The sequence below is a fragment of the Heloderma suspectum genome, chromosome 3 (assembly GCF_057233095.1).
Source record: "Heloderma suspectum isolate Gila_16-S chromosome 3, 16-S_ref, whole genome shotgun sequence".
Classification (NCBI taxonomy): domain Eukaryota; kingdom Metazoa; phylum Chordata; class Lepidosauria; order Squamata; family Helodermatidae; genus Heloderma; species Heloderma suspectum.
In genome coordinates this window covers 8622540-8647827 of record NC_139460.1, presented here as the reverse complement: position 1 = coordinate 8647827, position 25288 = coordinate 8622540, and the positions used below count along the sequence as shown (strand labels likewise).

The 25288-nt window shown below is 47.9% G+C and overlaps 1 protein-coding gene across 9 annotated transcripts in view; it reads left to right on the top strand.

Moving 5' to 3' along the window:
* The window catches only part of LOC146349319 (uncharacterized), a 34711-nt gene extending 9906 nt beyond the window's left edge, over nt 1-24805 (top strand). For 2 of the 9 annotated variants that reach the window (XR_014788942.1, XR_014788940.1), the window contains exons 4-5: nt 9694-9786; nt 11882-12905. Coding sequence is in view for 2 of the 9 variants with exons in the window: in XM_084842448.1 (XP_084698574.1) it covers nt 24374-24570 (197 nt within the window). In the remaining 7 variants the exon portion in view is untranslated. Of the gene's footprint in view, nt 1-6721; nt 8390-9693; nt 9787-11881; nt 12906-24373 lie in introns of those variants that run through there. The other 7 variants (XR_014788943.1, XM_084842448.1, XR_014788938.1 and 4 more) reach the window with 6 other exon arrangements.
* The last annotated feature ends 483 nt before the right edge of the window (nt 24806-25288 follow it).

Genomic DNA, 25288 nt, shown 5'->3' with positions numbered 1-25288 from the left:
CTGTAGCGGCTAGAGTGTGGTGTAGTGGCGGGAGTGTTGGACGAGGAGTCGGGAGACCCTGGTTCTAGTCCCCACTCGGCCATGGAAGCTCACTGGGTGACTTTGGGCCAGTCACAGACTCTCACCCAATCCACCTCACAGGGTTGTTGTTGTGAGGATAAAATGGAGAGGAGGAGGATTATGTATGCCGCCTTGGGTTCCTTAAGGAGTAAAAAAGGTGGGATATAACTATCATAAATAAATAAATGAATAAATAATTTTGGCCCTCAGGAAAAAAAAAAATAATAATTTTTGAAGTTCCCCACCCCTGCTGGGCTGTGGGAACACCAACAAGGCAAGGGACTGTGGAGGCTATATGTCCTGAGAAAACTGGACTGCTGTAGGCTGCGGGGGCAGAACCGACTAGAGGAGGAAAGAGAACAGAGCCAAAGCAGTTATAATGACCTGGCAGTGAGCCTATGTACGCCAGTTGCTGGGGAACATGGGCGGGAGGGTGCTGTTGCACTCATGTCCTGCTTGTGGGTTCCCGGTTGATAGCTGGTTGGCCACTCTGTGATCAGAATGCTGGACCAGATGGACCCTGGGTCTGATCCAGCAGGGCGCTTTTGATGTTCTCATGTACTGTCAGTCAAAACAAAAGGTATCGTGCCCAGGGGGTACCTAAGCCAGTTGACCTGTCTGGCGGGAGAGGATGCTTCAGGCTTGGCCCATACTTCCTTCCAAGGCTCTGGGTGGGTGAGTAGGTATCCTCATGGGTTAGCTGGCTAAGTGGCAACCTGGCAGGCAGGCAGGCATGGAAGCATCTCTCATTAATCTAATCAATGGAGGAAGCATGTATACAATTACTCTTGCAGACATCCAGGGTAGTATTCTTGTTCTGGCCCATTTCCATGTCTATGGCTCTGATGTTCCTTCTGGAACAAAATGGATTCCACTTGGGCCAAGGTATCAGGATAATGTCAGTGAAAATGCAAAGCATTAACTCTGTGTGTAAAGAGAGCCATCGTGGCTGAACTCTGCTGTCACAGTGTGTCTGGTCTGTAGATGGTTCAGACCAACCTTTTAGCCGGGAAGATTATGGGCTGTCAAGCGATTTGCTGTGTTGATGGGGCAAAACACATGTGGGACTTTTTATGTTTTCACAGTATCATCCTGCATGTCTAGTCACTTTATTCAAGAAATATGGCGTTGGAAAATAAATTGTTCATGCCTTATAGACTAGCCTTCCCCAGCCTGGTGCCCTCAAGATGCGTTGAACTACAACCCCTATCATCCCCATTGGGGATGATGGGAGTTGTAGTCCACAACATCTCCAGGGCGCCAGCTTGGGGAAGGCTAGTCTACAAGGCATGCATACTTTGTTTCCCAGTGCCATATTTCTTGACCCTAATTACCTTACATAGCAATTTCAGTTTCAGAGAATGAAGCATAAAATACTGATACTGCAGGCTACAATAACACAAAACGATAAGCCATGATTCCTGGCTTATCCTGGCTGACTGTGGATGTGCAGCATGCTGGTTTATGCAGCCCATTTGCTGCTCCCTTTGCACGAGTGGGTAAAACTAACCAGGAAGGGGTAGCTTATTATAAAGTCTGAACCCAGAATCCTGGTTTGCTGCTCCCAAACAAGCCAAGATTTGTGAGGCAACAAATAACCAGGAATCCTGGTTTATTGTTATGTGCAAACACAGCCTGTATGTATTAACCTTCTATAACCAGCTAAGCTTTAATTTTTGCAAAACAAAACTGGGAGGGGGCGGATCCAGATGGACGTAACCTGAGAATCTATTTGCTGTGTGGATGGGGCAAAACACATGTGGGGTCAAGAGGCTTTTTATGTTCTCACAGTATAACCTAATATGTCTAGTTGCTTTATTCAAGAAATAGGGCATTGGATGGCTGCTGCAGGCCCGCCTCTTCTTCCTGTGTTGCTGGAGTGACACATCTGTACACAAATTAACACTTGCCACTTTTATGCAAATCAGTGTCCAACTGTGTTCCTTTTTTGGCGACAAATTTCCTTTTTTGGCAACACCTAAGTGACACGGAACATTTTGTCGGTGCTTCTCTCAAATGTAATGCAACAAAGTGGCCCCAAATCCAGGGAATACCATCGTTTTCTTGGAAGGATCTGTCACATCCTGATAGAACTGGGTTTACATTGCTCAATTTCTGCCTTCAGTTGGAATTTTGCTGCAACAAAAGTTTGGCTTTTAACTCCAAACTTTTCTTTTTCATTAGCCACATATTGTGTGGACAAAGTGAATTATGGGAAATCGACGCCTGACATTTTCTGTGACACACTACTACTGCTAGTGAAAGCAAAATATGACAATTGGTTGGTATTCAGTGCTTAAATGATTGGAATTCTGTACAGAACAGAAAATTTCGATGTGGGAGAAAAGGAGGAACGTTTTTAAAAAAATGAAAACATCCTTTTTAACAGACAGAGAGGATGGCTGCAAAAGTCCTAATGGGCTCTCAAATTTATGGCCCAGATGCTGGAATTGCATTGTCAAACTTTATGGCCAGTGCTATAGATTTTATAGCTGGCAGAGACCATTGTAATAATACCACCTGACCTCCTGTGCAAAACAAGCTGTAGAATATTACTCAACAGCACTTTTATGAAGCCCGTAACTTCTGACTGTAGTAGAGGCAGAACTTAAAAGGGACTTTCAGCTGTCACATTTAATTCCTTGCTTGTTATAATTATGAAGCCATTGTTTATTTTTTTTCTTTCATTTTCGTTTATATAAAATCCAGCAAAACGTGCAGAACAATTATCCTAGAGAAGGGCACTGCAAACGTGTTCTCACAGAATCATGATATTTCTCGTGCCTGTATTGAACAAACACAGTTTTGTGTAGTTTTGCACATTATTAATCATTTATAAAATGTAGGGGGTGGGCTCAAAGCAACTCATGATTCGTCGGTAGACCACTGGCCAATTTGTGGTGGACCATCTAGTCCAGGGGTAGAAACTTGTGGCCCTCCAGATGTTTTGGCCTACAAATTGCCCACCCCTGACCTAGAGCCTGCTGGATGCTGGGGTTCTTGCAAAGAATGCTGCTCTGATCCTGCCAGGCACTTATTACATCCTTAAGCAAGAGAGCATGCCAAGAGGTGCTGGAAACTAGAGTTGGGACCGAGAAATCCATATGTAGTGGCAGAGTTGGTGCCAGCGACTAGCATCCTTAGGCAGCTGCTGACGGCTGCCCTGGCCCTCCAGAACTCTGAACATTTTGATTTCCCACAATACACTGGAGCAATGATATATCAGCGGCAGTGTGGGAAATTCAAATGGCAGCTAGACCCAGGCACCTGGGCTGGGCTGGTCAAAGCTCTGATTGGAGCACAGCTGCCAGGCAACTCTGCCAAGGGAGAATGGGGCCCGCCTTCAATCCTGGAAGTGGTCCTGTGTGGTGGGGAGCCTGGATCAAGGGGAAAGGAAGCCAAAAGGGCAGGGAAGCTCACAGACCAGGGGATGGGGGGAAGCAGGCGGAGACACCTGGCAGCAGACTTGTGAGTGCCCTGTTCCTACCAGCAGGGAAGCTGCCCAGCACGGAGTACAGGAAGAGAGATGTTGCTTCAGCAATGGCTAGGTTCCAAAGGAGCAGTGTTATAGCTCATGTTGCTGCCCCATCCTTTCCTGCCTTATCGTTAGGGCCCTGATCTGGCGCACGCTTCCTCCTGACAGGTAGGTTCCTCTGAGGTACACTGGACATGCTGCTGGACAAGCACTGCTCCTCCGGCTTTGATCTTCCATCTGCACACACTGCTGCCTTTGCTCTTGGGGGCAATCCTGGTGGGTCTGGAATTGGGGGATGAGATCAGTGAGGGCACTTCAGTTCTTCCAACACCATGGTCTCCTTGAGTGAGGGTCCTGCCGGGTGATGATTTCAGGAGGTCCATTGGTATTTTTTGATTCTCCTTGGCCCTTGCAAACTCCAAGGCCAGTGATGGCCTCCTCCTCCTCAGTCTCACTGTTCCAGGGTGGTTCGACCAGGGAGGCAGTGAGACATTTATTGATTTATTACATTTCTATACCGCCCAATAGCCGAAGCTCTCTGGGCGGTTCACCGAAATTAACAGACATAACTGTGAATCACAGAAGCAAGGCCAGAGTTTGGCAGAGACCCAGGTCTGGCCTGACCCAGAATCATGGAAAGCACAGCCAGCTTGAGAGGAACCAATGGGTTGCCAGGGGCAGGGGGTGGAGTCCTGCTGGTACTGAGGAAAACAATGCTGGCATCATGACGCAATGGTCAAAGGCACAGCATTGCCAGGCAGGAGGGGGAGTCCAAGCACAAGACCTGAGGCACAGCCAAGGTCAAAACACAAGTAAGAAGCCAGGTACAGATGCAGTCCAAGAAGCAAAGTCAAGCAGGAGCCCAAGTGCCAGCAGCACAGAGGTTCCATTGCAGAGCAAGGGCCCAGGCGTTGGAACTGGCAGAAGCCCTTGTTTCCAGCTGCTCTCATGTTCCAGCTGAGAGCTGATCTAGCCAAAGCTACCAGAGCCCTGCGCAGGGCTCAGCTGCATCCAGATAGAGGCTTGTGCAAGACGTCTTCCCTGGGAGTAGCCCTTTACTCAGGAGGAGCCCTCTTCAGTAAGCAAGCACTCCTCCTGGCCACTGTCCTATCCTTAAGGCTTTCATAGGGGCTAGGCGGTGGCCCAGAATCCCCCTCTGCCTCAGAAGCTGAGTGTCTTTCAAGGAGACAGATTGCAAGGCATCTCCCCTGAGACCATCTTGGTTAATGCTGGGGTCCTCGGAGGCGACCTGTTCCCTGGGGCCATCTGGCTCTGAAGATTCAAACTTTTCCCCTGAGGGGGATTCTAGTGGAGGCGTGACACCTGGGACCGTGACACAGGCTGCTTCTTCAGGGATAGAACAGTCAGAGCCTTTTCAGGGCCCTCCGCAGTCCTGCCATCGCCATCTGGCTCAGAGGATGAGTCCCTGGCAGAATCGCCATCTGCCCAGCCTAACAGAAGCCTCAGGCTTCAAAATCAGGTGAGGGGCCTTTAAGAGTCCAGCCAGCTCCTCCAGGAGGGGAGAAGCTGACTAGCTACCAGTGTTGTCACCTTACCTTAGGCATACATTGGCTTTAGCACCCTGCTGAGTCATCCTTCTGTTGTCCTAGTAGGAGAGAGTTCCAGCCAGCAGGACCCACTTGGAGCTATCCAAGGTTCTACTTTCTTCCTGTCTTGATCTTGTTACCAGCTTCCCAAGGACCCCCAAGGAACCACAGAATGGAACAGTTGCCCTGTTAGTAACCGCAAGTGTCTTGCCACAAGAGACAGATGGGGAAACTCCTAGTTCACGTCCAAGCCAGTGTGGCGTAGTGGTGAGAGTGTCGGACTGGGAGCTGGGAGATCCAGGTTCTAGTCCCCACTCAGCCATGGAAGCTCACTGGGTGACTTTGGGCCAGTCACAGACTCTCAGCCCAACCTACCTCACAGGGTGGTTGTTGTGAGGATAAAACGGAGAGGAGGAGGATAATGTAAGCCGCCTTGGGTTGCTTGCAAGAGGAAAAAAGGCGGGGTATACATGCAATAAATAAATAAATAAAGAAGCTGATCCAGACCATGGGATGTTCACACAATCCCCTCCACCTGCTCAGTGAATGTACAGAGGGGTTCATGGGGCTGTATGGGATACCCCCACTCACTGCCAGAATGATGCACCTCCTCACCTTCTGACAAGCATCAGTTTGTGAAACGTTCTCTTTGTGTATAGACGTATGCACAAAGAGCTCCTACACATGAGAAGGACCCCTCCTTCTTGTGGACATCCAGTGGACATTCATCAGGACGGGTGGAGGTAGCACCTGGCTCTAGTGGCGGGTGGGGCTAGCCTATCAGGCTCCAAGTGGCTCCCCTGACCTGCCTCAACCAGCCACCACCAGACCCCATCCCTGATTGGTCCTTAGCCCGCAGGCTCCACCCCCTGAATCTGAGCCTTAGGAGAGCTGGCAACCCCATGCTGAGATCTCAGCTCTGGTCTAAGCCTAACTCTAAGCCTAATTCTTCAAGGCAGAAGTGAGCAACCTGTGGCCTTCCAGATGTTTTGGCCTACAGCTCCCATCAGCCACAGCCAGCACAGCCAATGGTGAGAGATTATGGGAGTTGTAGGCCAAAAATCTGGACAGCCACGAATTGCCCACCTCTGCATTTATGTATGCACATTTCCCTTTTGGCTTTCTGAGCGTCCTATTCATGCTAGCATTTCCTGCCACACGCCGACAAGACCTTTCTCTGGATAAGTGGTGACAACTCCCTCATCCTATTTCTCCTCCAAGCTCTGAGCTCATCAAAGAAATGGAAGGAGGACCAAACGAGAGAATGCAGGACTTTAAAAAGGGAGCACTTGAGTTTCAGTTCATTGAACAGATTTCTTCACACGGCAGTGGAGTTGGTTAGGGACACGGAAACCGTCTCCGCGCACAATGGTGTTCAAAGGGCCTTGTGGCGAGACGGAGGGTGCTTCTCGTTGCGCTGATTGTGATGGTACCTGGCAGACAGCACCGTCTTTTGCGGAGAGAGAGGCTTGTCACGGAAGCTTCCTTTCGACAGCTGGGCTTTTCTTCCTGAGATGTTTTGATATGCTAATCCGTCCCTGTCATATTTTATAAAGGCGCTTTGTGGATAAAGGCCCCTTTGCTCAAATGTAATCTGAGTAGCGCTCCCTCTCTCTCTCTCTCTCTCTCTCATATAAAGATGGAAGAATTTGGATGCTGGAGCCGCAACTATGGAATTTGAAGCTTGGGGTCCTAACCGCTGTAACCCTCCAGTGCGAGCTGCACTTTTGGGGTCACCCTTGGATGCTTGAGTGCAATGGTTTTTGAGGGCCCTTGGCCAAAACATTCTCAACGGACTGCCTTCCTCAGTGAGTCTGTCACCATTGCAGCCTGGTACCCTTGCTCTTCATCCTGTTCCTGATCACTGCTACCCCCTGCTTGACTGACAGAGAGCCAGGGAGCAAGCTGGCTGTGGCATCTCCTGCTCCTCTTCCCCACCACCGCCGTTGCCTGGGCCAGAGCGAGAGGCCGAGGAACGAGCAGGTGGCAGCAGTGAAGAGGAGGAGCCACTCCAGGGACTCCTGTCAGTGGGCCCCTGCCGGGGTGTGGGCCCTCGACAGGTGCCCAACCATGCCTGCCCTTGACGCTGGCCCCGCCTGAGTGCCTGTGGGTGCCTGAGTGGGCCACCTCGTCTTTGCCACAGTCAGTCACCACCGCCCATTTCCTTGCCCTCTCCCTGTACAGAGAGTGGAGACGAGTGGAGGGTATTGCTCATTCTCCCAGCTCTTGCCATTGCCTGGAGAGAGTGAGTGAACAGGCGGAAAGAGCCAGGAGGCAGGCCAGGAGGCTCCTGAGGCCACTGCCCACTGCCCACTGCCTCAGCCACTGCCCACTGATGTCTACCCTGGCGCTACTCTTGTGGATGAAGATAGGCTCGGATTTTAGCCCTGTTGAGCTTGATCCAGTGACCGTAAGTGGTGGTAACCAGAAAGGACCTAAGTCAGAAAATAAACTTGAAAGATTTATTTAATGAGAAATGATGAAAACTCGTACAGTCAGCCATGAGATATGATACCAGTGTAAAACGGGCAAGTAGATACATGGAATGATTGACGGGAAAGAAAGTGGAACTATAAGTACGGAATTAATCCCATGAACCCGATAGTACAATGCAGACAGATTAGGGGTAGAAGTAGGATTCTATAAGGGGCTAACTGTAGCTAGTTTTGCATGGAAGTCTTGGGGCTTCTTCATACGGAGCTTTTATCCTGCTATTGAGGTTGCTCACTCACAGGTCTGCAGGTCCTTTAGATGATGTCGTCAACCTCCAGGGTGTCTCCCGCACTAAATGACCTGTACTCCATTTTTTAAAAGATTGGAGATAATGCACTATCAAATTACTATGCTTGAGTTCCGCTTCAGTTCCCTCATGAAAAGAGGAAAAGCCGAAACAAGAGGAGCTACACCACCGCGCCATCTAGCGGCTGTATAATGAAACATATGGAAGACTCAGATAAGGCAGAAAAGGGGGGGAGGAAGGAAGCACGTGTAAAGGGAGTGTCGTGATCCTGCATTTAAAACAGAAGCAGAAAGCCCCATTTTAAATGTGGGATTTTAGGCTGGTGTAGAGACATTCTTGCTTTAAACCAAGTTGCTCCATTTTGCACCTTTCATTTCAGTGCAATATGATGCAAATAAGGCAGTATATAAATGTTAATAATGAACGATACATCAAGTAATCATTGTATTAACCTTTCTCTGAAATACATTCATTTTCCTCTGCTTTCTTGTGTATTGTGTCTTCATCTCATAAGCTCAATTCTCTGTTTATCTGCTGTGGTTTCAATACACTGTGCCTGTAAACAGCCTCGAGTCATCATCTCTGGTTACACCCTCTCACCCACTGGGGCAAAAAGGGAGAGAAAAGAACCTCATTTTCAGTGGATGCCTCCCAAGCCAAGAACTTTTTTTTTTTTTTTTAAAGGAAAGCAATGTGTCGTCGTCCCCCCCAAATAACATTTCAAGGCCTACTGTCAGTGGAAAAGCTGCAAAGCATGATCTAGCCAAAGTTAAACATTTTAATTCCCACTGATTTCAGGGAGGGTGTGTGTGTGTGGGGGGGGGGGAGTCAAGCAAATGCACAGCTGTCCAGTCAAATGAAATCAAAGGGTGCTGCATTTGGAATGGGCACTATCAAGATCTGTCTTTCTGCATACATTCACTAGAGAGATCACATGGTACGTACATTTCTTTGGCTAATGAGAGATAGGGGGCGGGGTGGGGCGGGGTGAGAAAGATTGCAGGGTGGTGTGTGTGCACGGGGGAGATTTGTACTGAGGCTGTGGCCCAGGAGGAAAGGGTTAAATCAAGCCTTCCCCAACCTGGTTGCCCTCCAGATATGTTGGACTACAAGTTCCAGCATCCCCCAGCCAGCATGGGGAAGGCTGGGTTAGATCTCCCTCCCCATACCATGGCCCTCATCCAAATCAGCCTCCCCACCACCTCCTGTGACTGCTTTTAGTAGAAGGAAATTCTGTTGGTAAATACAGATCTCTCAGGTAATGTCTAGTTTGGACCTTAACTTGGGTACAATTAACATACGGAAGGGAGTGCAGAACCACAGTGGCAGACTTAAGACCTTGGCCTGGTTTGCACATAAACACAGCCCAGAGTATGGGTTGCATATGGGTTGTTGTAGAATCGTGGGTTGTCACTGAATTGTAGGTTGTCATTATGTGCGAACCCTGCATTATGGTTTACTTATGGGTTGTTAACCACAGACAACCCAGAAAGAGAACCCATGGTTTGTTGTTGGGTTGTGAACTCTGGGTTGTTTGTGGTTAACAACCCATAGTTAAAGCATAGTTCAGGGTTTGCACGTAATGACAACCCATGATTCAGAAACAACCCATACTCAGCCCATACTCTGGGTATTTGTTATGTGAGAACCAGGTCTTTGTCTCTTGCCTTCACAGCATGCTGATCAGACCTCATGCACAGAGCTTCCATGCGGACACCTGATCACATTTGTCTCAGTTCTGTGATCAGGGACTCTCAATTTTCCATGATATTGGGTTGTGCATACAAGAACCTATAAGGCTGGGTGTCCATGTGTACGCTCTGTGCCCAAGATCTGATCCAGCCGTTCTGATCCAGATCCTTCCTCTCCAGATATCGATTGCACCTAGACTGATCTATAGTGTCCACATAAGACTACGCGTCAGCTTTCTCTGAATCGAGGCAAGCTCCTTCTCTGCTATTCAGGTCAGTGGTTTGGATGAACAATACGGGATATGCAATTCAAATTCCAGCTGCAAACAGGAAAGGAATCTGGCAATAAAAATTCCCAGGGTGAGTCACTGAGACTTCCCTTTGCATCGTCCATACCAAAGCAATGAGAGCAAAAGGAGCCAGGGATGGGCGAACCAAGATTACGTAAGACCAGGCCAGGCGAGGAGGAAATATTTTGGAAAGTATCTGCTACATACACACTTCTGGTTGCCAAGAGCAATCCGCATGATGGGCCCTTCACTGCTGTGCAGCTCTGCAGTTTTCACAAATGATGAATGATGGAACACGTTGCTTATAGAGTACTGTAGCAGTCGAGGCTGGGGGCTCCAATGTCAGTGGGGCAGTGAATCCACTCCAGGTTTCAGTCAGAACTCTGAAGGAGCCATCCAAGATGCCCATAGTTAAACTATGGAAATCGCTACCACAAGACATAGTGATGGCCACTAATTCGGATGGGGGAATCATAGATTCGTAGAATAGTAGGGTTGGAAGGGGCCTACAAGGCCATCGAGTCCAACCCCCTGCTCAATGCAGGAGTCCAATTCAGAGCATCCCCGACAGATGGCTGTCCAGCCTCATCTTGAATGCCTCCAGTGTGGGAGAGCCCACCTCCTCCCCAGGGAATTGGTTCCATTGTTGTATTGCTCCAACAGCCAGGAATTTTTCTCTGGCTGAACATCAGGAAAAACTTGGTTCTTGGAGGTATAGTTGCTGTGTGCCCCAACCCTCCATTTATCTCGGGTATGCTAGCCCTGCCCAGGGGTGTGCCGTTCACCACGACCCCGGTCAAGGGATGTTTCCTGTGTGTTTCCTGTCCCTGCACAAACCAGTTAGTGTCTCCTCAGAAGTAACTCCCACTGTGGTCAGTGAGGCTTGCTCCTGAAATGCTGGTGCATCTGGGCTTTCAGGGGAAAGGAGAAGGGGGGGAGGGGGAAGCCTCTCTTATTGGCTGAGCAGCCCCTGCCAGTCAGATGATGTTCACTCCCACCCCCACCAGGAAGTATGTTCTGTGAAGTGATTTTTACTGGTGCAGAGCAGTCGCTTGTGGAGCCCCGCATGGACCAAAGCGCAGCAAAGCTGATTCCTTAAAAAAAAAAATCCGGTACCCCTCCATTCGCTTCTCCTTCCGTTGTTCTGGAAACACCCCCCTAGATAAAGAGCTGAGCCTCCTGGCTCTTTCACCGTGTTGGGGAGGGGGATATCTCCTGTCTACACAGTGACTTTGGGCTGGAGAACATCCACTGCAGACTCTGTTCTGGATGTGCAGTCAGTGGTTATATGAATGAACATTGGATTGTCTCGTTTCTGATCAGAAATCCCGGAGCACTGAGAAGGTTTGTAAAATACTGTGGCGAGGGTCGGTGGAGACGTTTCAGCCCCCCTCCGTCCGTGCAGAAGAGACCGCCGCCGGCACTTTCGCGTATCGTGCGAGGTGTCCTGCGCCAGCGTGCTGCAGGGAGGGAGCTGGAACGGTGGGCGGCTGTGTTCTTTGCAGAGAAAGTTGCTCAGAGGCACTTTGACCTGGACTCTAGTATTGGGGCAGTCAGTGCATTGAAAACCTTGGCTGGTGCTTGTCCAGCTGTTTGGGATGCTTTTCCGCTTGTGGAGCTTGAAGATGTGGATGGGGCATCTGAAGCGGCGAGGGCCACCACCCAGGTACTCCACCTGGTGGAGGCTGGTGGCTCCGATGTCAGTGGGGCGGTGAATCCCCTCTGGGTTTCAGTCAGAACCAGTCAGAACTCTAAAGGAGCTCTCCAAGGTGCAGAAGCACCTTTCTTATTATGTACCTACCTCTTTTAGGTACATAAGAAACGGCACTCACGGCCTGAACATCGTAAATAGATTGAACTAGTGGGACCTGTAACAAAATGTTGCAGTGTGGCAGGGCCAGCCTAAGATAGTTCACAGCCTAAAGCAGAGCAGCAAATGGAGCTCTGCAAGTCAAAGCACACGGTGCCCAAAGCCAAGTTATTTTGGCACATGAGGCAGACAGCCCCACAAGGACATCCCCCGTCCCTGGCAGTAAAAATAAAATAACAAATTAACTAGCAAGTTGCTGCCCTTTCAGGAAAGAGGAAGAAGGAGGGAGCAGCTGCAGGACAACGTCGCACACAGCAGCAACAGATGTAGCAGGATGCCACACACAGCAACAACAGGTGCAGCAGGATTCCGTGCACACCAGATGCAGGCTGCTCACTGGAGGAAAACTCAAATTAGGAACCTTCTGATCTTCAACTTGGTGTCAACATCTGCAGCATAAACTAGCACAATGAGAGCACTTGGTTCCAATAGTTCTGACACTGGAACCTTTTCATTGTGTTTGAGAAGAAAGGCATATTCTGGCTAATATACAAAACATAAAAGGAGAGCATCAGAAGTAATTTGCATTTTTTTTAAACAAACAAAAATTGCCAGTCCACTGAAAGATCACCAGATGTTGATATGACATGTAGAAGTGATGTAGATTTCATTGCCAAAGAGCTGTGGTACCATGGTATGTGTTGTACAGCATACCAGAAAGAAACAGGAGTTTCCTCCAAAGGGATGGTGTGTTCTTCATGGCATAGCGCAGTAGAGAGACATACAGCTTTTCTAGATGAGGCTGTTTAACCCACTGTTTCTACTTCTGGTTTCATTGCAAAAGTGAGGTCGGAGCTCTACATAACGTTATTTTTCTTTCCTGCCTTTCCATGCTTTCCGCTACAGAACATCTAGGTGACACTGTGGCATAAAGGGATAACACAGCTACACTGGTGGAGACTTGTGCTTTGTTTCACAAATGTCCAAAACAAAACAAAAACCCTAAAGTGCTCTTCAAAAACAGAAGCGAAACCGGAGGGTCACGACATCATCTAGAGCGCCTGTAAACAACCATGAGTGAGGAACGATGAACACACAATAAAAGTGTCATCTAGAACATAAAGCATCACTGGAAATGATGTGTGCTTTTGTTGAATAGTCCATAATAACCAAGAATGAAGATGTTCACCTGATTATTAAGTACAGATGCAAGCCGGACATGACTCCATTGCCTATGAGCTGCAATTCTGATTTTGAAGAAATAAAACCAATGTCAAGTTCAGCATCTTGAGAAAAAAAAAAAAGCCATTTCCACATTTTAGTGACAAGCTGAAGGAGGATGCAGGTTAACAAAGAAAAGGAGACCTTCTCTTCAGGAGCACCATGAAACTGGAAGTATTGGTATAATCGACAACACTTTGCGACACAGCGTTTGTTCTTCTCCATGAAATTCTAAAAGCTCCCAAGACACCTTTTACCATCAAACCCAACAGTAAAAGATATCATAAAAGGAGAAGCAAAGGCTTCTGAACATTTGTTTGTGTTCTCCAGGCACTTAGTATGTGGCCCATATCCAAGACGAGGACATGCTAGAAGATGAGGACATGCTGAATGGCTATAAAGGGGATTGCATTAGACAAAACTCATGAAGGATACGGCTACCAATGGCTACAGGTCATAATGCCTCTCAAGGCCAGTTGCTAGGGAACATGAATTGGAGAGGACTATCGTGCTCATGTCCTCCTTGTGAGCTTCCTGTTGAGACAACTGGTGGGCCACTCTTTGGAAACAGGATGCTGCCTTTTGTCTGATCTAGCGAGGCTCCACTTGCATTCTTAAATACTAAACAGATGTCATCATTTTCCCAAGTTGTCATATAAGCTATAACAAGCAGACATGTGAAACCTTCCAAACATTTTGAGCATTTCTCATGTGCTCATCATTCCCTACTCATGGTTGTTTATGCGGTTTTTTAGATGGTGTCGTGACCCTCCAGTTTTGCTTCTGTGTCTAAGGAATACTTTCAGTGAGTTGTTTTTTTGTAGAGCAGGGGAAATGCAGCATTTAATTGTGAAAGCAAAAGAAACTGCATTTTTCAGGTGTCCATTTGCACTATTCCACTATGCCACAGTGCCACCTAGAGGTTATGTAGCAGAAATGCAGGAAAGGAAATGCTCTTGCGTAGTGCTCGGATCTCAACTCTGCAACAAAACCGAAAGTAGATACAGCAGACAATTAACAGCCTCGTGCAGAAAAGCTCTTTGAGCTTGGTAGAGGTCTTGAAAGAGGAACCCACTGAGAGACATCGCCACATTCACCACGTTGAGACTACATTTTCTCGTCTTCCTTTCCCCCAGCATTTTCTGCCCCTCCCTTGTCACTCATTCTATGACCTCATAGGAGTAGCCATTACGCCATAACATACTTGCCTTGGAGTGATCGTTTCTTCTTAGAGGACTTTGCTCTCTGAGGGTTTAAAGAAAACTGAGCACGGCTCAGAAATGGCGAGTTTTTTAATACTGTGGGCTGCACTATGACCTGGGGCATAGCACTGTGAGGGGTGGAATGGAGTTGCTTGCTGTAAGTATGACCGAAGACAGAGGCTGGAAATCCAGGGGGAAGCTACATGTTACATACAATGCCCGTGACTGATTTTTTTAATTTATTTATGAAAAGCAATCTCGGTAAGCTATGATTTTGAGCAAAGAAACAGTGGGGGGAACCTCCCCCACCTCCTGTCAACATTTCAATTCATCCATAAATGTTCCTCTCAGTTAAAAACGATGGATTTCTTTTTTAGCTTTTTACATAACTTACCACCATTCGTGCTTCCATGCCCTCACTAAGTAGGGAAAGCTGAAGAAGGAAAGAAGGATGAAAGGAAGGAGAAGAGAAAGAGAGGGAGAGGGGAGGGAGAGGGAGGGAGAGAGGGAGAAGGAGCAGGAGATGAGAGGGAAAGGGAGAGGGAGAAGTAATGTTGTAAAGCAGGGCTGGTCCTACCACTAGGGAAAGTAAGGTGTCCACCTCAGGTAGCAGATGTGGATCAGGGAGTGGCAGCAAGGTGTTGGAAGACAGATCTCTGTGCCCCCTAACAGTGGGGTACCGGGGCCTGAGAGTCCAATGCCTGTGCTAGCCACAGTCAGTGTCAGGTTTCCTTTTACCCACACAGAACTTCAAACGCCGAAATCAACCACAGACAAGAGGCTTCAATCTACAGCTTTTAATTCCATTACCACAAAGGGTCCTACAGATGCAAATTCTCAGTGACTTTCAGTCTGCAAGGAAATGCCTTCAGGGGTTTCAAAAGGTAGCTACGAAAGTTGCCCTCTGTTTGAAAGAAGGCGGGCTCCCTAGCCTAACTTAGGGGGTGGGAGGAGCGCTTTCTCTCTCTCTCTCTCTCTGTCTCTAGGCACAGCTGTTCACGCAAGGCCAGTCGGGTAGACCGTCTAAATTCTGCCCTGGCCTTCTCCCTCTTTGCTCTGCATCTGCGTCTGGCATCTATTAATTCATACTCGCCAAACACTGCCTCTCCCTGGTCGCTGTCTCTCACAGGAGTGGGTGGAGAGGTAGGGATGTACGAAAGTTACTTACCTTGAACGAAATTTGATTTGCGGGGGGGGGGGGGGAGGCGCTCCGTCCCTCCCCCTGAAATTCTGGCGGGGGGGGGGAGGCACTCCGTCCCTCCACCCCCGAATCCTGGCCGGCCGGGCCGCAAATCGCGGCGGCCGTATCCGTCGCCGTTTGTGTCCCTGCAGTCAGCCGTGATAGGCTACGTAAATGTTTACGTAGCCTATCACGGCTGAGTAAAAAAAAACAAAAAAACGCGCGTACGCAAATGGACGCTATTTATATAAATAGCATAGACGCTATTTGTGTTCCCCTTATTTTCGCCGTAGTCTGCATAAATGTTTACGTAGACTAGATGTGCCAAAATAAGGAACACAAATGGCGGCGCACATGGGCGCCGCCATTTGCGTACGCGCGTTGTTATTGTTGGTTTTTTTACGCAGCCGTGATAGGCTACGTAAACATTTACGTAGCCTATCACTTTTTTTTTATTTTGTTTTTTTTACTGGAAATGGTGGCGGCGGCAGCCGGTCGGAAGACCGGCCGCCGCAGCCGATGCCGCCGAACCGCCGCCGAACCGCCCCTGGAGCCAACACCGTCAGGAGGATTCGCCCAAGGTAAGTCCCATCCCGGGGGGGGGGGGGAAGACCGTTTCGCCACCAATTTCGGGGGGCCGAATGCGCTGGCATTCGGCCTCCCTGAGATTCCTAGTGAAATTCTCTGACATCCCTAAGAGGGACCCTCCTCCTGCAGCTGGACCTTTGAAACCTGAGGAGCCTGCCTAGTCACCTCTGGACTAGCCTGGGAACATACCTGCCCCATGTCTGGTGGTTCTTCTTCAGAATCTGAACTACTCTGCCACTCCCTGCGCTCAGAAGCACTCCTGACAGTCAGTGGTCCGCTCCGGGTTTCACTAAAGGAACCATCCAAGATGCACGTAAACTATGGAAATCGCTACCACAAACCATAGTGATGGCCACTAATTCGGATGGCTTGGAAAGGGGATTATAGGATCATAAAATCATAGAATTCTACGCCCCTGCATTTCAGGAGCAAACCTCATTGAGCACAATGGGAGTTACTTTGAGTAGACACACATATGCTTGTGCTGGGAAAGCAGGAGTGGGGGGAGAGCACAGGGATGGGGAACCAGCCCCCTTTCTAACCCGATGCCACCCAGGATCTCTATAATGAAGGTGTGAAGTAGGTACTTCCTAAGGCAATAAACCAAACAACAGAGAATCGGAGCCTTGAGATCATGCTTTAGAGCATTTAGGGAATGTGCTTTAAAACCTGCTATTTCAATGCGGGGGGATCTCTGTAAATTCTGATCTGTGTATTCAGGGGACAAGCGTCATTGATCACAATGGGAGTTACTTCTGAGGAGACACTAACTGGTTTGTGCAGGGATGGGAAACATCATGGACACTGTTGGGAGTGTCCATGAGAGTCACTCCTTCTGGGAACCAGAGTAAAACCTCTGTGTGGGGAGGAGCTACAGAGATATTCCAACATTACTGAGGGGTGCAAAATCATTATGCTGAGCTGTGGCTCCCACCATGCTGAAGGGAATGGTGAAAGGGTCCCTTAGTTGTTTTAGGTGAATTTTAGACAGAGATATCGAACTGTTGTATTACCTTTAAAGCTCTAAATCAGGGATGGTCTGAAAGTATGTAGGTCTCCAGATGTTTTGGACTTCATCTTCCAGCATTCCTGACCATTGGCCATGCTGGCAGGGGCTTCTGGGAACTGAAGTCCAAAACATCTAGAGAGTGACCTTCTCCCCCGCCCCCCGCCCTAAGTGGTTTTGGATCTGGGTAGTTTAAGGACTGCTTCTTCTCATATGTCCTGCACTCTCCACTCAGTGTCTGTGACTTCTTCACACAGAAGAGGGCAAACACTTGTTCTGTTTCTGCCCCAGAGGGCACAGCTAGATGTAATGGGCATAAGTTACAGGAGGGTAGTCGGTTCAGGCTGACAATTAGGAGGGCCATCTTGATGGTAGGAGGAGCTTGACAACGGAACCAATTACTTAGAGGGGTGGTGGGCTCTCCTTTGCTGCATGTCTTCCAGCAGAGGCTGGACAATCATCTGTTTGGGATACTTGAGCTCTTGATCACCTGCATTAAGCAGGATGACCTATGACCCCCCCATTTCTATGTTTCTATGATCAACTCTATGTTCCCTGACAAGTGAAATGCAGTAGATGGCCTGTGCAAGGCAGGACCTTTTTAGTGGTGGTGTCTGCTCTCTGGAATGATCTTTGAGTTTGCCTAATGAAGGTATTATGGTGATACGGATGCTGGAAATTGTCAAAATTTAGGGATTTTATCTGCTGCTGGTGCTTTGGTTACAGCTATCATCCGCTGTTCTCAGTTAAAAAACAAAAACTCTCCCCCCTCCCCATGGTTGTATTGTTTTAATGGTTTTAAACGTGGTTTCCTTTCAACCTCAGCCACTTTTGGTTGCTGCCTGCCACAAAAGCAGTCCATTAAATAGAATGGTGGCTCTCATCCAGAGACCTGCACCATTGTTTTCAATGATGGTGGCTCAAATAAGCCATTGTGGTTCGTGGCATGTGCTGGCGCCCCCTGGTGCCTGTTCTGTTACCCAACCTCTGCCTGTAGGTTGTCATGTCGTCCAAACCCATTGAGGATGGGTTGTTGGCGTGGTTAGCAAACCACCCACAACCCTAAAACAGCCCATGGGTTCTGGATGGGTTGTTAACCATGCCAAGAACCCCCCCCCCCCCTTGCCAGGTTTGGGTGACACAACAACCTAGGAGCAGGGTTTTGGTTATGGAATGTGCTGCAAACCAAAATGATAGTGCAGACCCAAGTCTTTCTTTCAAGGTCCCCAGATCAAATACTACTCTTCTCATATGGCCAAAGCATAATTACCTTATTCGCAGTGCAGTCCTCAAGCCTGCGTTGGACTCCATCTGCGTGACAGACTTCAGAGTCTCTTTTCTCCCATTTCCCTGCAAAGAAAAGCCTCCCTTAGCCAAATGACAATAATTCTTGGAATAATAAAAGCTTGCAGCTGGAACGAAGAAGCTGACTCAGACAATAAAACCCCCAGGAAAGGTACGAAAAGAGGAGATTTTTCTCTCCACTGCGGGTAGCTTACTTTCCCACCGCAACACACTTGTGATTGCAACCACTTTGGGGAACGGCAAAAAAAGATGGAAATAAAAGGAAGTCAAGAGTAGAAATGAATGCGACATCTTTTATCTCTTGTGTTTCCTTCTTAATGTAATATTTGGCTTTAAAAAAACGTATTTCCTCTTTCTTTCCTTCTTTCACTATTTAAGAGCATCAGAGGAGCCCTGCTGGATGAGACCGAGGGCCCATCTAGTCCAGCATTCTGTTCACACAGTGGCCAACCAGCTGCCCATGGGAAACCCACAAGCAGGACAGGAGGGCAACAGCACCTCCCGCCCATGTTCCCCAGCAACTGGTGTATTGATCAGCGCTGCCTCTGATACTGGAGGTAGCACATAGCCATCAGGACTAGTAGCTAGTCCTCTCTCAGCATCTCAAAGTTTCCCCTTTCCTTCTCCCCCTCCCTTCCTCCCTCCCTCTAGATTGTGAGCCTGCCAGCAGAAGAAAAGAATCCTTTTTCTAAAAAATATTCTGTACAGCACCTAGCACATATGACACACTTTATAGATATATTTGATGATGACGATACCACGAGGAAGCTGACGGGTATTTTCAAAATGTCAAGGCCAGTCCAAGACATTTTGTTGCTTGCATCTTATGCTAAATTAAAAAAGAAAGGAAGAAGGGGGAAAACATTTGGCTAAACAGGCTAAAGGTCTGACTTAGCATTAGGCACGTTGTTCTGAGCTGATGGTGCATCCCAAGGTGTGCGTGCCATGCACAAAAAAGAGAGAGAAGTGTTTGCAACAAAAAATCCAGATCTGTACCCCAAAAAGCAGAATTCTGCAATCTGAATAAACCCTGTAAATTAAGTGCATATATTGGCTTATCCGAAAGGAGGGGGATGGATAAAAAACTCTACTGGGAATAGAAGACTTGCCCACAGATCTGGGGGAAATCTGCTTTCTCCATCTCTTTTCCAAAGATTTCAGCAAGTCATGATGAAACCTCTTTTCACAGCTGTGAAGTCTGGAAACTGTTTTTTGAGCGAGCGAGCGAGCAAGCAAGCTGGCTAGCTAGCTGAGATTCTAGATGCCTAATACCAAAGTACATGCGCAGTATGTTGCATTTTCCTTGGAACAAAAGTAGCCCTGGTTCCATCCTGGCTGGATGGTCATATTTGCCATGATGCTACACATGTCAACTGAGTTTGTGCTCCAGGCACTGGGCCAGTGCCTCCACACTGTTTTTCTAGATAATAAGGCCCTTAAACTGCCTGCTTAATAAGTTACCAGCGGGTCATGGGAGGGCATTCCTTTCTCAATCAAACATTTCCTAACTCAGCGAAGGCTCTGCTTTGATTCAGCTGCGATAAGCCACCCATTTACCGAGGTGCACAGGCTCTGTGCAGAGGTCAGAGGAACGTGATTTTAATTCGGTCAGTCCCTTCTCCCTGCTGCAATTCCACACCTCGAACAGGCAAAGGTGTCACGTTAATGCAGCCTTCCCCAAACTGGTGCCTTCCAGATGTGTTGGACTTGGTCTGATCCAGCGGGGCTCTTCTTACGTTCTTATGCTGGACTAGGTGGACCCTTGGTCTGATCCAGCAGGGCTCCTCTTACGTTCCTATTACCAGTGCTCTATACTCTTCTATACAGATGTGTGTGAGCACTAACTGGGATAGCAAGCACGGGAGATTTTCCTGAGGATGGCTAGGAAGTGTCAAGAGAGAGCATGAGTGGGAAAATGTGCTGGGGGATCCCTGAAAAAGCTGCTATTTTTGCCACATGCACTGATGGTTTGGGGAGAGAGAGAGAGAGAGAGAGAGAGAGAGAGAGTTCAGCCATGCAATTCTACACCTGCAGGCACAAAATTGCCTAGAAGCAACTGGCCCATGTTTGTGTAACTCCTGTTTGTGTAAACCAGCCTTTCCCAACCCGTCATCTAACAGCACTCCAAGTCCCAGTGAAGTTAAACTGCAACTCCCATCATCCCCAGCAAGCATGGCCAGCAAGTTAGGGATGGCTGATGTAGACTGTCTCCAGGTAACAGTTCATGCATTGAACTCCCCTGCCCTGTGAGAGAAAGGAAGGGGAAAAACAGCATTGCCTGGTTGAAAATTAGCCCAGAAGGTAATTCAGATGATCCACGTGTAGCTTTCTAGAACAGCAGGCAGAGGGGGGAAGAACCCTCCAAGGATCGCCGCCTGCCTTGTTGTGATTCTGCAACATTTCAAAGGTTACTGAAAGATAATGAGAAGCAAAGGGAGACAGTGTGTGTGTGTGTAGCCATGTGACTTGCTTCACAGAGAATATTCCTCCTCCTCATCAGCACCATCATGATATTTGTATGCTGTTTTTGCACCGTAAAACCATGCTTCAAGCGGCTTACAGCAACATCAAGACAAATACATAAAATACAGCAACATTTCCAGATAACTAACAATTACAAGTCATCAGAAAATTTGAAAGGTTATACAAATAGGCCAAAGATCTCACGGTCTTTATATATACACCAAAATTGAACAACCCACTAATAAGAAAAGTAAAAGACAAAACAATTGCGATAGGAATATAACTAATTTATCTCATCTAAAGCTAAAGGTTACCCCAGCCACAAAGCCTAAACAAGACCTTACTTTGATGTTCTCAAGGCACTTTCAGCAGCAGGAACAGCTCATTCCTCTCTTTGAAGGTGTCCTCTATTTTTTGATGTCTATTTAAAAATAGCTGGCTATTTAAACCAGCCCAAGGCTGGTTTAAAGATAACGAATCCAAGAAAGGAGACTATGGCATAGAGTCATAGAATCATAGAATAGTAGGGTTGGAAGGGGCCTACAAGGCCATCGAGTCCAGCCCCCTGCTCAATGCAGGAATCCAAGTCAGAGCATCCCTGACAGATGGTTGTCCGCCTCATCTAGAATGCCTCCAGTGTGGGAGAGCCCACCACCTCCCTAGGTCATTGGTTCCATTGTCGTATTGCTCTAACAGTCAGGAAGTTTTTCCTGATGTTCAGCCGGAATCTGCCTTCCTGTAACTGGAGCCCATTATTCCATGTCCTCCACCAGGAGGGGCCTTGGATTTGCCCATCCCCAGATAGCACCTGGGCAGCTGACGGAGCAGGTACATGGCCCACCTGGGGTCTTTCTACACCAGAGTCCTTTTTTGTGTGTGGTTAGGGAGTATCTGTAATTGGGTTTTGCTGCCTGTCATTTTGCAACTCATGATCCACACCAAATCCTGTTCTCTCAGTGGGCATCGTGGGATTTTCCTTCCACACAACGGAGGAGGGCCGTGACAGAAAGTGTCCAGGCATTATGCTCTGCCCCTCCCATCAAGAACATCAGAAGAGCCATGCTGGATCAGACCAAGGGTCCCTCTTGTCCAGCATTCTGTTCACACAGTGCCCAACCAGCTGTCGACCAGGAACCCACAAGCAGGAGGCGAGTGCAACAGCACCCTCCCGCCCATGTTCCCCAGCAACTAGTATACACAGGCTCACTGCCTCTGGTACTGGAGGTAGCACAGAGCCATCAAGACTAGGAGCTCTTGATGGCCTTCTCCTCCAGGAATTTGTCAACCCCGCTTTTAAAGCCATCCAAAGTGGTGGCCATCACTGCATCCTGTGGTAGCGGTTCCATAGTTTGGCTCTGTGCTGTGTGAAGAAGTCCTCCCTTTTATCTGTCCTGAATCTCCCACCAGTCAGCTTCATGGGAGGACCCCTTTGGGTTCTAGTACTGCGAGAGAGGGAGAAAAACATCTCCCTAGCCACATTCTCCAAACCAGGCATAATTTTGTACACCTCTGTCATGTCTCCCCTGACCCTCCTTACTCTTCACCCCTCCCACAGTACCTTTTCTCCATTTGGATACCTTTTCACGGTTCCTTTTTCTGTGGGCTACGTGTCACAGTACCTTTTCCTGATGCATCCCACAGTACTGTTTTCTGATACTGTATCCGATACCTTTTCACAGTATCTTTTCCCTAGTGGAGGCTGGTGGCTCTGATGTCATTGGGGCAGTGAATCCACCCTGGGTTTCAGTCAGAGCCAGTCAGAACTCTAAAGGTTCACACCTTGGAGAGCTCCTTTAGAGTTCTGATTGGTTCTGACTGAAACCCAGAGTAGATTCACTGCCCCACTGACATCGGAGCCACCAGCCTCCACTGCTTTTTGCAGCACCTTTTCTGTGCTTTTCACAGTACCTTTTTTTCTCCATCCTGGCTGATAGAAAGGAGACCTACCGGTAGGCAGCTGAAAACAGATTAAGCAAATTCCCTGTTCCCTGCTTTGTAAAAAGAAAGCTCCAGTCCCGCCCGCCCCCCCGCCCATTACAACACTGCCTCACACATTTTTTTAAATTGAAAGCCAATGTGCAAATCTGTTCTGGAATACCACTAACACACATTTATACTTCTTGTAAAGAACAACAACTACAAAGTTAAGCGCATCCTGTGTTCCAGGAGTAAAGCTGCAAAGGAAACAAATAATTAAGGGGCTGCTAATGCGGTTTTGAAGAGCTCAAAGGAGATCACACCAGTTTCCTTTTGAAAGGAGCTAAGCAGTTTCTCTTCCCTCTTGAGAGCACATCAATACTATGTAAAATGAAAGCCCCACTGACCCCCCCGCCCCCACCCCATCACCACCACTGCAAAGTTGTCTCGTACAATTTAAAACATTTTAATTTTTATTTGTAGTGTTACAGATTTGGGTCTTTGCTGAGTGTTTCCATCTATAGTTCCACTATTTAGGAAGCCTTTGGATGCCGGTTAACTCCCTATAGTTAATCAATACACTTCAAAGTGTACACCAAAAATAGTTTTAGGTGGATTCAATTTTGGTTTTGTCCTAACAAGAATTAGCAAAGGAAAACCTTTTTGATCATTTTTGTTTCATTTTTATTAGAAATATGCTTGTAACATCACATCAAAATATAACTTGCATCAAATAACATAAAAACATTTCTTGTTCTTAGATTTCTAGTCCTACAATCCCCAGCATGCCCCAGCCAAGGGGGCTGTAGGACTTTTTTTTCTGTCTAAAGATGCATAGGATTGCACCCTAAATGGCTGCTAATGCCATTTTGAAGAGATTGAAGGAGCTGCCTCTACAAGAGGAAATACACAGCCAGCAATCAGGAAAAGAGGGACATCTCTCCAACACCGCATCCACACCTTCCCCAGGGCAACTCCCACCTCCCTGCTTCCATTCCGCATTTTCCTGTCCACACCATCAAAGAAAATGTGCAGCTGTTTTGCTCTTTCCAGTAGAAGCTGGTGGCTCCAATACCAGTGGGGCGGTGAATCCTCTCCAGGTTTCAGGCAGAAACAGTCAGAATTTGGAGGGAGCAATCCTATGGCCACTAGACGCTGTCTAGGGGGCCATAGGATAGGCTCTATTCCGGGAGCATATTTCCTGGAAATCTGACCTCCCCACTCAAGAAGCCCTATCGATCCCTCCCGTGCCTCTCCTGCCTTGCTTTATTTCTCGAGACAGTCGTTTTCTGCTGTCTAGAGGTGGGAGGGCCGACTGGGAGAGGAAGCTGCCATATGGCACATAGGATGTGCTGTATGCACAGCTCTGCTCTCCCCAGCCCCGCCGCTTTTCAGTCGATCTGCACTCGTCTTCTCTCCTGCCTTGCTTTGGATAGGCAGTCGCCTCTGAGGTCGGAGGCGGCCACCTATCTACTTAGGATTGTGCCCTAAAGGTGCAAAGCACCTTGGAGAGCTCCTTTAGAGTTCTGACTGAAACCGGGAGCGGATTCACTGCCCCACTGACAGCAGAACCACCAGCCTCCACTGGATCTTTTCCTCCTTAACAGATTTTCTGCATTTAAACAAAAAGCCCAGAGAACTGCTGGGAAAACAGGGGTGGATTACAAAAGGACATTGTGGTCATCTGGATCACCCGTGGAATGTGACTGAATGAGCTGTGCAGATTTCTCAGTGATTCTCATCTGGAAAACCCCTGGTCACAGCCTCCCCCACTGTGGTGCAATGTACTAAATTTCTATTTGAATTATTGTAATAGTTTCTACTTTTGCGGTTACACATAGATATTAGCATATGCAAATCAACGCTCTCTCTTTTCAGTGATGCAGTCCCTCCTTTTTGGCACTAAGCGGCCGGCCTCAGCAGGGCAACTCCAAAATAAAGGCCTCATCCCGAAGCAGCCAGAGCCACCACCACACAGAACCCACCCTTTTCTCCGTTCTTCTTGGGAGCGGCACCCACTCTTTGGGAAACACTCCCTCATGCAGCTCGGGAGGCCGAAAATGTGGCATCTTTGAAATGCCTCCTGAAAACACCCTTGTTCACCCAGGCTTTCCCTGCGCTGCAATTAAAGTAATCAAGCCGCTCCATCTTGCTGCTCCTTGTAGAGTTTTTATTGGAACTGTTTTTAATGTTGTGTTTTTAAGACTGTATTTTAAATGTGATTGTAATATTTATATGTGAACCACTGAGGGATTTTATTATATTTAGCAGTATATAAATATCACAAAATAAATAAACAAACAGATTTCCAAATAAGTCTAGCCTTTTGTGTGGTTGTTTCTCTGTTTTTACCAGGTGGAGATTTAATTATGACATGAATGACTAACAAAAGGGGGTTAGAACACCCTCCCCGAAAATGCCTTATGGTAGTATTTCCCTGTAAATTATTACTGTGATGATGACAGCGACGATGATGTATTCTAAACTGATCCGAGGAATATTTTTGAGTAAGTGCAACATGGCTACCAGCTGTTGCTCAGCATACATCCACTGATGCTTGCCATCTACAAGGACTATGCAAATGACATGCCGCTGATGGTGAAGGAAGGGGTTGCATAGCTTAGTGGTCCAGCATATGTGTAGAAAGTCTAAGATTCAGTCCTGGCATCCAGCAGAGGCTGATGGCTCTGATGCCAGGGCCACCGGCCTTCGCTGTTGGCATCTCCATCCTGTGTTTGAAAGGCTACCAGAGGAACATCCTTTATTTGAACCTCCTTTTGAAGGGCTATTCAA